At 42.7% G+C, this 14,125-nt stretch overlaps 1 protein-coding gene across 1 annotated transcript in view; it reads left to right on the forward strand.

The window, feature by feature from the left end:
• The first annotated feature begins 3,711 nt into the window (after positions 1-3,711).
• cd302 (CD302 molecule) overlaps positions 3,712-14,125 on the forward strand; it is a 49,306-nt gene continuing 38,892 nt past the window's right edge. Inside the window, exons 1-9 of the mRNA XM_031893877.1 lie at positions 3,712-3,877; positions 6,525-6,896; positions 8,784-8,958; positions 9,944-10,104; positions 10,187-10,297; positions 12,487-12,624; positions 12,750-12,935; positions 13,746-13,900; positions 13,991-14,098. Of these exons, the coding sequence (XP_031749737.1) occupies positions 3,802-3,877; positions 6,525-6,896; positions 8,784-8,958; positions 9,944-10,104; positions 10,187-10,297; positions 12,487-12,624; positions 12,750-12,935; positions 13,746-13,900; positions 13,991-14,098 (1,482 nt within the window). The 5' untranslated portion in view covers positions 3,712-3,801. The remainder of the gene's footprint in view (positions 3,878-6,524; positions 6,897-8,783; positions 8,959-9,943; positions 10,105-10,186; positions 10,298-12,486; positions 12,625-12,749; positions 12,936-13,745; positions 13,901-13,990; positions 14,099-14,125) is intronic.

Below are 14,125 nucleotides of genomic sequence, written 5' to 3' on the forward strand. Positions count from 1 at the left end.
CTGTAAGCTAACTAGTACAATATGTATGTATGTAGCGTGTGTGTGTGAACACTTTATAGACAAATTAAAAAAGTGGGCAGATCAGTAAATTAAATCCAGTTAAAAACTGCATATTATTGGATAATGAATATGCTTGTTTCTTATTGGTTCATGAATTTGATTGACAGTGTTGTTTCACAGAACGGATATTTTATCAGTTTTGTGGAACTTTGTATTCATTTTGTTGATAGAATGAATTCTGTGCTATAGAATATTGCTTTCTGTTACACGCATCTATTTTGTCATGAAAATCTAGCTGGAATATGCTAGCCAGTTACACCATTATATATTTTGTCAAAGTTTTGTTTTACATTATTCATTCTGTAAGCAACTTTACACATAACTTTTTTTGTATGGATGTTATACATTTGTGAGACAGAAAGCTTGTTAAAATTTAAAGAATGGAGTTTGTAATATAATAATATCCTTTTGTGCACATAATTGATTTTATTCTCATTCTTCACTAGAAATATATCTTTTGTATATTTTTTACCAGTGTTTATATCCACACTTTAATTCTGTCTACTGGGGATTGCTTTTTGTATATAGAATGTATTTTTATAGACAAAATGTACTTTGGACAAACGGCACCCCATACCCCACCGCCCACTCATAAACTAGTTTGATAACATCTGTACTATAGCCCCTCTCAAGAAAACGATCCCATAATAGCATGGCCTAATGTTGAAAAGCATCCCAAGTTGAGCAAATTCGACATAACTGAAGGAATTGCCCAACCTGGATGCCCCTCTTACCAGCAGCTGGATGGGAGCTCACAAAATGTAACAAAGTGTTACAAGGGATAGGTTTCCTATTTAAATCCATGTGTATACACATATCTGTGGATGTTAATTGGACATCCAATAAAGAAATAGTGTCAGAATGTGACTCAAAAGTGAACGTAATACCCTAAAAAGTAACAAATTGATTAAGGTGTGCTACACAATGGACAAACCAGCTAATTGTAGCCCCAGGTGCAAGCTGAACCCTCAGCCAGGGTAAAACAATATCCAGGATAAAATGAAAAAACAGCAGCACTCCGGAAATGTTGTAGAAAAAAGTGACTTTACTCAAGTGCACACAGCAACGTTTCGGGCATAAACCAGCCCTTTATCAAGCCTTTATCAGGCTTGATAAAGGGCTGGTTTATGCCCGAAACGTTGCTGTGTGCACTTGAGTAAAGTCACTTTTTTCTACAACATTTCCGGAGTGCTGCTGTTTTTTCATTTTACCCTAAAAAGTAACAAAATCTTTAAGTGAAATTCCATCCCCATCCCAAATACCGAGACAATCGTCTATGTACCGAAAAAAACGACCACAGTCCCTCCCCTAGAATGTATATTTTGTACTGCAAAACATGTCTAGTGTTATCAACCTTCGGAAATTAGTCACTTACTAGTAAAGTCATTTGACTCTGAATAATGTGACCTCTGCCTCTTCCGCCCTCTGGAACTAGAACCTAAACTTTTAGCCCTTAATTGTGGGCTCCTCTTCCCCTCTGTTCAGTATTCCAGCCTCTTAAATACATCGTAATATTTGTCACTTTAACAGGACTAATAACACAAGCACTGGCTTTTATATTAGTTTGCTAAACTGAGCTCAGTTGCAAAAGCTTCGGAAGCGCTGCTCATATAATAATAATCTAATCGATCTAATTAATAATGTGCCCCATATTGTCAAATATAAATAGTGGCGGATATTATAGATACTCTCAGATGAGCCACCATTTATACAGGGTATGAAGATACACAGTAAGGCGGTAGTTGTTAAACATTTTCAGTTCAAGCTCCCATTAAAGACCCAGTTTTTTGCCAGGGCCAGTGGAAGAACCTGCCTGTGCTCAGGGACCCCCTTAACTCATGAAATAAGTGCAGATATAAAAAATATTGTTGTATCAGTCATCATTATAGTTTTAAGAATATCTAGGAAAGCAAATTCACCCCAATTCTCACCCTGACTGACATTCAAGCTGGGTGTTCAGGAGTATATAGGGCATGTGTCCCTTTAAATTATGCTGTTTGAAAAAATAGGTGTTGGTCAATGGGCAGTCTTCTACTTTACAAGCCGCTGGTGGGGGGATTAAGCCTGTGGATCAGTGCTGTTGGTCTTGGTAATCTCTCTTCTATAAAAGCTAATGGTGGGGCAGGACTGAGCCCTGGGGCAGGGGTTTTCCTTGACATGGTATGGTGGCTTACTAATTTTATCATCATAATTTTGTAATTAAAAATTCCTGCTGTCTGAAAATACATGCACTTGCATAGATACTAAATTGCTTATAAAACAGGGGACCAGGAACTGTGCATTTATCAATCCCCCCTATCTTTTGTATGCTTGTAGCTTATTTGGCCAGATCAGTCGCACTTTCAGGGTACTTGTATGTTCCCATAACCCCCCTTTTTGTGTATCTAAGACAGAAAATATTCTCCCCAAATATCACTAAAATGGGCTCCCAGGTTCTCCTGCTACTGTTCCAAACCTGACCCACAGTTTACTGCAGTGATCCCCAACCAGTGGCTCAGGGGCAACATGTTGCTCCCCAACCCCTTGGATGTTGCTCTCAGTGCCCCCAAACCAGGGAGTTATTTTTGAATTCCTGACTTGGGGACAAGTTTTGGTTGAATAAAAACAAGATTTACTACCAAATAAAGCCCCTGTAAGCTGATAGTGAGCATAGAGGCTACCTAATAGCCAATCACAGCCCTTATTTGGCTCCTCCATGAACTTTTATGGTGCTTGTGTTGCTCCCCAAGTCTTTTTACATTTGACTGTGGCTCAGGAATAACAAAGGTTGGGGACCCATGGTCTATGAACTACTGCATTAGGGCAACTTAGAATGCAGTTGATGGCCCATATATATATTTCACCAATGTTGCCTCTTGACATGAAAAAAATTCCAACAAAAGGAGAACTTTCTGATTTGGGAACTTGACAACAGTGATGAAGACCACCTATACCACTTCTTATAAGACAGTGTGTGTTTATTTATATATATATATATATATATATAGAGAGAGAGAGAGAGAGAGAGAGAGAGAGAGAGAGAGTAATAAACCTTTCTATTTTTGCATTTACATTTTACTCACAATTCTTTAAATCCTAGGAGTGCTGTCATTGTTCCAGTGCATTTTTTTTGTACAGGTATAGGACCCGTTATCCAGAATGCTCAGGACCAAGGGTATTCCGGATAAGGGATCCTTCTGTAATTTGGATCTCCATACCTTAAGTTTACTAAAAAATCAATAAAACATTAATTAAACCCAATAGGATTGTTTTGCATCCAGTAAGGATTATTTATATCTAAACTGGGATCAATTACAAGGTACTGTTTTATTATTACAGAGAAAAAGGAAATCAGTTTTAAAATTCGGAATTATTTAATTCAAATGGAGTCTATGGGAGACGGGCTTTCCGTAATTCGGAGCTTTCTGGATAACGGGTTTCCGGATAAGGGATCCCATACCTGTACTAGCACCCAGGTTTTGTTGCTGCAAATGGTGTGCACCCTATGGACTATTTTATATATATAAACTTTTCACGAAAAGATATAAATAGTTACCAGGGTGGTATGATAGATGATTGTGCAATGCGATGCTGAAAATCTTGATTGTGAAACTGTAACCATTTGAAGTAGTGACTAGTTAATACTGCGAGAATACTCCCACTGTAGCAGTTAAAGGCTCATCACTTGTGAGAGTTCATATAAGAGGACATATCTTTCAATGAGCTACCCCACTGAACTAGGTGCAATCTAAGGGAGGCTCCATGAAGGTTCTGCTGCTATTTCTGCTCTGCGGAGTTGCCTGCTCTTCAGCAGATCCCTCTAGACACGACAATGATGGTAAGGAACGCACATGGGGATTTTTGGGTATTAAATGTTATGATTATAGGCAGATGGGGGATGTTCTTTTTTCCCATAAAAACAATCAACGCACCAGAGGTCACCCCTTTAGATTAGAGGAACAGAGCTTCCATTGGAAGCAGCGTAGGTGGTTTTTCACGGTGAGGGCAGTGAGGTTGGGGAATGCCCTTCCTAGTGATGGGGTAATGGCAGATTCTGTTAATGCCTATAAGAGGGGCCTGGATGAGTTCTTGATCAATCAGAATATCCAAGGCTATTGTGATACTAATATCTACAGTTAGTATTAGTGGTTGTATATATAGTTTATGTATGTGAGTGTATAGATTGGTAGGTGTGGGTTAGGTGTGCTGGGTTTACTTGGATGGGTTGAACTTGATGGACAATGGTCTTTTTTCAACCCTATGTAACTATGTAACTATGTAACTATATAATACTATAATTGCATTATCTCAATATTAAAAACTGATCTTGAACTGAAAACAGTTTTGGTGTAGATACAGTCTTATTATTTTACTACTTTGACCCAATTATCAACCATTACCTAGCTTCCAAACCTCTTTCTAACCAGCTTTACCTTTCCATTCATGCCATTCTGTCTTATATAGACAGAGAATTGGTATATACCCAACCTTACTCTCATTTCTACTCCTTTCAACCAGAATTTGCTATTTTATCAACCTTTTCTGTACAGATAGCCAACCTTAGCTAATGTATAATATTCAACCTTCCACTCTGTACCTATATAAACAGCCATAACTGTATCTGTAGGGCTTTACCTGCAGTGATCTTTTCTGTTCTGCACTAATTAATTTTACCTACTGCCCTATATATTACCTGCTCTGTAAACCTGAAAGTATTTTACCCTACTCTACATTACGTTCTCTAAATAGCTTGCCCTTCCCAATCACACTCACTTCTGCCTTCAGATTTCCAATACCTTTCAGTTACTTAGCCCTAAGAGATTAAGAGTATAACAGAAACGGGACTAATTTATTGGCAGTTAGTATTTATTGTGCTATATGACATTAGTGACTGTAACTGGTTTTCATATAACTATAACAAGTTTCCTCTGCCCTACACTGGCTTCATTTCTGTAACCATCTCCCACTACCCACCTCTGCCTTTTACTCTCTGCATCCTCTCTTTAACCATCTGCCCCCCATTATACATACTACTCTCTACAGCTCTCCACTCTCTAAAAAGCTTTTGCTTACCTTCTCCTATTTTCTTAGAAATAAAAAATCAACCCTTCAATCTCTAAAAGTATTGCTTTTATACCTACAATACCCAACTGTGCCTTCATTTCTTTAAGACAATGTTTACATATATATATATATTTTTTTTTTTAACAATGCTTTAATAAAAGCTAAGTTTTACATACTTGGAGTGCGACTTGGTTGGAGGATATATATATATATATATAGCAAGAACAAACGGAGCACACCCTATTGAAATTCAAATGCCCAGGGTGCTGGCTAAAAAATATAAAGCAAGAAAAAAGAGCTGGACTCACCAGGACTTGGCAAAAATATAATAAGTTTATTTAAGCAAAGAGATCCATCTCTTTGCTTAAATAAACTTATTATATTTTTGCCAAGTCCTGGTGAGTGCAGCTCTTTTTTCTTGCTTTATATATATATATATATATATATATATATATATATATGTATGTATGTATAGCTTTATTTATAAAGTGCCACAAGGGTACGCAGAGCTGTACAATCTTACAAAATACAAAATTACACACAGGGAGGACAAGTGTTAGAATAAATAAATACAATAAATATATATAAATGCACAGAGTGCCATGTGGTATGAGACACAGTAGGAAGGAGGTCCCTGCCCTGTAGAGCTTACAATCTAAGTGGATGGGTAACATACAGGCACAAACTGGAAGGTAAGAGTGCACCAGGTATGGGCATTTGCCCTTAAGCGCAGGACTAGGCAAAATAGTGGTTTAGTGCTCCAGAAGGTAACAGCTCAGTTTTTTATATATATATATATACAGCTTCCCATCAGTGGTATCAGATTATCAAAAAGAATAAATGGATTCTCCAGTCAACAGCCTCCAATTTTTGTTAAAATTTGCTCCCACCCTCCCTTTCCTTCCAAATAACAAGTAAAATGAATGAACCTTGACCATTCTATGCACCCTGCTAAGTTGGTCCCTGCCCCCTCAACCAACTTAGCAGGGTGCATAGAATGGTTGCTATGGGTAACTTAGCCCTAGAGGGTTGTTTGAACAGGACAATTGATAGATATGGTCCATACATGTAGAGATATAGTCCAGGGAATGTTATTTTGGTGCTACTGCTATGCCAGTAACTTTTATGGTCCAACAAGGTCATCTTTATCCAGCCAGTCAAATTTGTTTCCAACTTTCCAGCTCACTAATTCAATAACAGTGGAGCAGAGCATTATTTTTGTGGCTCTTTTGCAATTACACTTTAATATCAAGAGCTCTCCCTACTCTTGTGGTTTGTAGAATTGCATAATCCCATACGTGCACAGAATGACTGTGAATTATCCAGCACAAGGTTTAAGGGGACATTGATACACTGATTTAGTTCTCCATGGTAAAATGTGAATGTGTTGGCCTTGGCAAACCATCTTGTCTTCTTTATAGCAAATTTGTTCACCATACGCCATGAACAACATAAAAAATGCCTTGAGTACGACAATAATCAAATCACAATGGCCAGCTGTTCTGCAGAAAACGAGGCCCTGTTATGGAAATGGGTCTCCAACCATCGACTCTTCCACTTGCAGTCCCAGATGTGCCTTGGGATTAACCTCACAATTCCACTGGATCCTTTAAAAATGGTTCCATGCAACTCAGATTTAATGCTGTGGTGGAGATGCCACGATGGGTCTATATATGGGGCGTCACAATACAAACTAACAGAAAAGAATGGAGCTGTGACTGCAAGCTTCTCGTCCAATGACGAATGGAGAAGGGATAACACTTTAGAAAATGTGTGTTATCATCTGTACCGTGGTAAGTATCTTACTTTATTTTGTATTTTTTCCTTTTCCTATTTTTATGTGTTAATTCTGCGCACAGAATTAGTTCATTGCACTTTAACTTGTAATATCCAGAAAATCATATATTTTAGAACAATTGTTTTTTTTGTTCCCTTTGCTTAGAATTCAACAGTAATGTAATTTAAAGGCCATAGTGCTGTAGGCGCAGGGTGCACATCCTCAGCACGCCTTCCCTTCTTTAGAAATGTCTTATGCAATTCTGCATCACGGCTCCAGACTGGTCATGTGGCTTTACCATAAGGGGTAGGCGTTCAGGAATTACTTTCACTGCTTTATTACATATGATGCACAATTGTGTGCACATTTAAATGTGCTTGTTCAGCAAAATGGCAGTGCAACATTCACAGTACGACTCCTTGTCCTTCATTCTAGGAGCACAAAGAGCTACAAAATTTGGAACTTTGCACCCATTTTTGAACTTTGAGTGTCGTCTTATGTCACATAAATGAGGCCCACAGACTGCAGTTGATTGAATGGTAGGGTTCCTTTTCTGGGTCGGACTGGGCTGCCGAGACATGGGGAAAAACCCAGTGGGCCCTGGTGGCTCAGACCCAACCCTTTTCTGCCCTCGCCCGTCCGACCGTTCCTCCCTTATGTGCATTCAGGGGAGGATGTTGGGTGGGGGATGCGGCCATCGGGGGCACCTGCAGGGTCCCTGGGGTGGCAGATCCGGTGGGCCCTGCACCCCCCAGTCTGACCCTGTTCCTTTTTACTGCCTTAACTCACTGTCTATATTTAAACAAACTCCTCTGGTTACAGTCTCCCTCCCCTGATGCGCTGAAGGTAAGTTTCACTTGTGTGCAATTGGGGGAGGGGGTCGGACAGGTGGTGGGGGCCCCTGCGGGTGCGGTGTAAAGGCTGCTGCAGGGGATGCAGGGGCCCCTGAAGCAGTAGCCCAGTTCGACCCTGTTGATGCATGTAATGATAGGGGTTAGAACAGTGATCCCCAACCAGTGGCTCAGGAGTAACATGTTGCTCCCCAACCCCTTTGATGTTGCTCCCAGTGGCCTCAAAGTAGGTGCCCATTTTTACATTTCTGGCTTGGAGGCAAGTTTTGGAAACTCAGAGACACAGTTTTACCCCAAACAGAGCCTCCTGTAGGCCAGCAGTCCACATGGGTTTAACAAATAGCCAATTACAGTCCTATTTCATGATGCAAAGGGGCATGTCAGTGACACAAAGGGATGGGCGAGTGACTACAGGGGCAGATCATGGAGTCGGATACAGGAGAGGAATAAAAACAAATTCTAGCTGCCTTCATACAACAGCATATCATTCCTGCCCCAGTCCTGGCTGATATTTTACTGACTAGGCCAGAGAAATGGGGCAAACCTAGCAGGGGTGCAAACTCCCTGGCATGCTGGTATCGTGCTCTGTCTTTATATGATGGGTAGTAAACTACTCATGGGTAGTAAGCTACTCTGTCTCCAGCCAGTAATTCCACCAGTGCTGGGGTGAGGATGGGCAATATAGGTTAACCGTATCAGTTTTTTTTATCTTTAGCCCCTTGAGAAATATTGCATGCTATCATACATCTGCTTCTTTTAAACCAAAACTCTTCAGAGCTGCTACCAGTTTAATATGGAATCCATCCTGACATGGAAGGAAGCCTACATTTCCTGCCAAAACCAAGGTGCTGATTTGCTGAGCATCTCAACCCCAGAAGTTATTCCTGGGGATAATCTGTTGCCTGTGTTTTAGGTGACTGGTTCTGCTCTGATACCCAATGAGCCAGGCTGGATTCCATATAATGGGTGTTGGTATACAGTGTGTTGCATTCACCAAGCAAGTGGAACAACTCTGAGTCTTATTGCAAGCATTTTTGTTTGTTTTTTTGCAGAAATATATACTAACAGAGGGAACTCTGCCGGAAAGCCATGTGAATTTCCCTTTCTCAGACATGGAACCTGGCACCATGACTGTATCAAGGAAGCGAATGACACCCAGGAATGGTGCGCCACCACCTCCAATTATGATACTGATGGAAAATGGGGATATTGCTTAAAACCAGGCAAGTGTGACTCCCACTCTATTCTCCCAGGGTTTCAGTACATAAAGCTCTTTAAGGTTAATGTAAGAGCAGATGTTGCGCTTGCTTAGCAACCAGTCAGCAGGTAGCCTCAAACTAGAACTAAGACTCAACAAATAATTGTACTAGAAATGCTACCCTATATTATACTATATGTCTAGCCATATTGTTTTTTTTAAATGAAAAAGATTTGATTAGTTGCTATGGGTTACTATGGGTTACAAAAACGTAAATGACAAGATGTTCTGCCCCCCAGCAACTGAGACCAGTTTATAATTAATAGGATGTGATAAAGGGGAAAAAACAATATGGGAGCTTAGTATAAATAAAAATCTGAAGCAAAAGAATGTCTATGGGACAAGAGCTTCTTATATTCTGTACACCCTGCAAGATGTGGTATTTATGGTTTATACAGAATACCATGAAGCTGTTCATATCATTTTGATAATATAATTTTGTTTGAATTAATTCCCTTTTCCTTCCTTTATTGAAAGGAGAAGGAAAGTCATTTAGCCATTTTACTGCCAATAGATTTGCCACATTAGTGCCACCTAGAACGCTATATTTATTCTACAGAAAGCTTTACCATACCTGAGTAAAGAGCCCTAGAAGCTCCCTCCATTTGTTTAAGATAGCAGCTGCCATTTTAGCTTGGTCTTCACACCTTTCTGCTGCATCTCTAGCCATTATAGCTCAGATTACACATTCCTAAGGGTGGGGGGTGAGTTTTATAAATTCTTATGGGAGGGGGAGCAGGAGAAGGGAGAGAGGAGAGAGCTGCTGGCACTGGTAATAAAGGATTTTTTTGAGAGCGATCAGATACCAGAACATGTTTACAATAAAGGAGACAAGAAATTGTGTTTCTTTTGGACTCAATGCAGCGTTTCTGTGAGTTCTTATGGCTTTATATACATAGACCTTTCTGATAAAACTTACTGAGTTTTTACCTTTCCTTCTCCTTTAACAGTAAGTGGCTGTCAGGAAAGCTGGGTACAGAATGTAAAGCTTCAGAGCTGCTACCAGTTTAATATGGAATCCATCCTGACATGGAAGGAAGCCTACATTTCCTGCCAAAACCAAGGTGCTGATTTGCTGAGCATCTCAACCCCAGAAGAACTGCAGGTTTTCACTGGTAAGTTACAGACGATTTTCTTTTAACAATGATATCAATTACCTAATGACATGTTCTAGTTTTAGAATGTTTGCTTTGGCAGATAAGGAGGATGTTCCTGATTCGGTATGGATTGGTCTGAACCATCTAGATACATCTGGGGGCTGGCAGTGGTCTGACCATACACCTCTGAGGTTTATTAACTGGGATAAAGGTAATAAATATATATATATACACACACACACACATATATAGCAGAGACCTCTTGTCTATATGAATTTTGTTGTCACACCCCCACCTAGTGTTTAAAATGTATTGGTAAGTAAATCATCCCCTTTTTTGCTATAGTTTATAGAGCAGCAGTGGCCACTCCATGTTGTAGCTCCCACACTTCCCAGCTACAGTCAGGTGATCCCAATGGGCCAATAAAAGGGCAACCACTTGGGGTTTTTAACCTTGAAAGCAAGTAAGTTGCAGGTAAAACTCAGTCCCTATGTAAAATGTATATTGAAGCAGTAGAATCCTTAATGAATCAGATAAAAGTGAGTGTAGGACAGGCCAGGCCGGGGGTGAGTGAGTGTAGGACTGGCCAGGTAAGTGAGTGTAGGACTGGCCAGGTAAGTGAGTGTAGGACTGGCCAGACCGGGGTGAGTGAGTGTAGGACTGGCCAGGCCGGGGGTGAGTGAGTGTAGGACTGGCCAGGTAAGTGAGTGTAGGACTGGCCAGACCGGGGTGAGTGAGTGTAGGACTGGCCAGGCCGGGGGTGAGTGAGTGTAGGACTGGCCAGACCGGGGGTGAGTGAGTGTAGGACTGGCCAGACCGGGGGTGAGTGAGTGTAGGACTGGCCAGGCCGGGGGTAAGTGAGTGTAGGACTGGCCAGACCGGGGTAAGTGAGTGTAGGACTGGCCAGGCCGGGGGTGAGTGAGTGTAGGACTGCCCAGACCGGGGGTGAGTGAGTGTAGGACTGGCCAGACCGGGGTGAGTGAGTGTAGGACTGCCCAGACCGGGGGTGAGTGTAGGACAGGCCAGACCGGGGGTGAGTGAGTGACGGACTGGCCAGACTGGGGGTGAGTGAGTGTAGGGCTGGCCAGACCGGGGGTGAGTGAGTGTAGGACTGGCCAGACCGGGGGTGAGTGAGTGTAGGGCTGCCCAGACCGGGGGTGAGTGAGTGTAGGACAGGCCAGACCGGGGGTGAGTGAGTGTAGGACAGGCCAGACCGGGGGTGAGTGAGTGTAGGACAGGCCAGACCGGGGGTGAGTGAGTGTAGGACAGGCCAGACCGGGGGTGAGTGAGTGTAGGACTGGCCAGACCAGGGGTGAGTGAGTGTAGGACAGGCCAGACCGGGGGTGAGTGAGTGTAGGACAGGCCAAACCGGGGGTCAGTGAGTGTAGGACAGGCCAGACCGGGAGTGAGTGAGTGTAGGACAGGCCAGACCGGGGGTGAGTGAGTGTAGGACTGGCCAGACCAGGGGTAAGTGAGTGTAGGACTGGCCAGACCGGGGGTGAGTGAGTGTAGGACAGGCCAGACCGGGGGTGAGTGAGTGTAGGACAGGCCAGACTGGGGGTGAGTGAGTGTAGGACAGGCCAGACCGGGGGTGAGTGAGTGTAGGACAGGCCAGACCGGGGGTGAGTGAGTGTAGGACAGGCCAGACTGGGGGTGAGTGAGTGTAGGACAGGCCAGACCGGGGGTGAGTGAGTGTAGGACAGGCCAGACCGGGGGTGAGTGAGTGTAGGACAGGCCAGACCGGGGGTGAGTGAGTGTAGGACAGGCCAGACCGGGGGTGAGTGAGTGTAGGACAGGCCAGACTGGGGGTGAGTGAGTGTAGGACAGGCCAGACCGGGGGTGAGTGAGTGTAGGGCTGCCCAGACCGGGGGTGAGTGAGTGTAGGACAGGCCAGACCGGGGGTGAGTGAGTGTAGGACAGGCCAGACCGGGGGTGAGTGAGTGTAGGACAGGCCAGACTGGGGGTGAGTGAGTGTAGGACAGGCCAGACCGGGGGTGAGTGAGTGTAGGACAGGCCAGACCGGGGGTGAGTGAGTGTAGGACAGGCCAGACCGGGGGTGAGTGAATGTAGGACAGGCCAGACCGGGGGTGAGTGAGTGTAGGACAGGCCAGACCGGGGGTGAGTGAGTGTAGGACAGGCCAGACCGGGGGTGAGTGAGTGTAGGACAGGCCAGACCGGGGGTGAGTGTGACTGAGTTGGCCAGCTTGTATATATTGCAATATATGGACAAACAACCCCTTTTTGTTTAAAGGGGAGGGCATGGCTTGGTAGCTTAATGCACAGAATGTCTTAATGTCCTATATATATTGATAATGGGTGAGTGCAGAGGACCTCTTGTCATTGTCTATATACATATAAATATATATATAAGAACAGACTTGCCCCCTTTATCGTACACAGACAGAGCCAGCTTTTCACTGCTGGATGACAAAGACTGCGCTATACTGAACACAGACACCGGCCGAATGGAAAATATTCACTGTGAAAAATCTTTGCCTTATATATGCAAGAAAAACCTAAGGAACACAGAATCTAAAGGTACAGTAGTAACATTACAAGAAATCAATACCCTACATCCACAGACCAATTGCATAACTGCTGTTATACTTTAAATAAAGATTCCAAGGCATTTTCCTGGGGATAATCTGTTGCCTGTGTTTTAGGTGACTGGTTCTACTCTGAGACCCAATGTGAGCCGGGCTGGATTCCATATAATGGGTTTTGTTATATGTTGCATCAACCAAGCAGGTGGAACAACGCTGAGCCTTCCTGCAAGAAGGAAGGAGCGGATCTTATCAGCATGCATTCCTTGGCCGATATAGAAATGGTGGTGACAACATTTCAGGGAGGTACATGCAGCACTGAATGATGAATGTGAATGATCCCCTTTATGCTTAATATATATATATTTTGTTTTTGTTACAGAACAGATCCCCACTAGCGATGAGCGAATCTGTCCCGTTTTGCTTTGGGGAAAAATTTGCAAATCTTTCACAAGATTCGCGAATCGGCGGAAAATGTTGCGCGTAAAAAATTGTGTCACCCACTACTATTCTTTTGACGCCGCAACAAATTTTTGGACGCACGACTATTCTTTTGACGTGCGACTATTTATTTTGACACCGCGACTATTTATTTTGACACTGCGACTATTTATTTTGACGCGCGACTATTTATTTTGACGCTGCAACAATTCTTTTGACGCCTGTGACAATTTTTGGATGTATGGCGAATTTTTTCATCTGTTTCGTGAATCAATCCGCCAATGGCGAAACACGGAAATTCGCCGCAAATCCATGCCTGCCGAAACATTTCGCCCATCACTAATCCGCACAACCACAACCAACATACAGCCTTAATGCTACCCTAGATGTTCCATTTCCCATGTCCACTTGTGATTCTCAAGTAGTTTCAAGTAGTAACCCACCCTGGCCCAGTGCATTGGCCCTTTCCCATACCCATTACTAGTGGTATCTACCCATAACCCACAGGGATGCTATGGGGCATTTCTGGTTGTTTATCCATACACAGCTCAACCTGTTTCCAAATGGCCATTTTATACTTGCCACTGATGACCTGGATGGGTCTGGATGATCTACATAAACCTGTATCTGCAAGTATCCTGCCGTTTTGTTCATGGCAACTTTTAAATTTTTCAGAGAGTGAAGATATTTGGTCAGGGCTTAAAAATGAAGCTTCCCCGGCCTTCTTTGAGTGGTCTGATGGGACAGAAACGGACTTTACTTACTGGGATCGAAATGAACCAACTGGTACCTTCAACTCAATTACTCACTGTGTCTCCTTTGCAGCAAAGGTAATGAAACAAATTAACACAATAAGGCAAAAAAATAGGTAAATAGAAAACGCACAGTGGTTACAATAAATGTTTTTTTTTTCTCAATAGTCCGGACGATGGCACGTTAAATCCTGCAAAGAAGAATTCAAATATATCTGTAAGAAAAAGGGTGAAATTAATGACACCATAACAGACAAGGGATGCCAAAACGATACGGTAAGTTTTTTAGCTTGTTATCCTTTC

This window comes from Xenopus tropicalis, chromosome 9 (genome assembly GCF_000004195.4).
Source record: "Xenopus tropicalis strain Nigerian chromosome 9, UCB_Xtro_10.0, whole genome shotgun sequence".
Lineage (NCBI taxonomy): Eukaryota > Metazoa > Chordata > Amphibia > Anura > Pipidae > Xenopus > Xenopus tropicalis.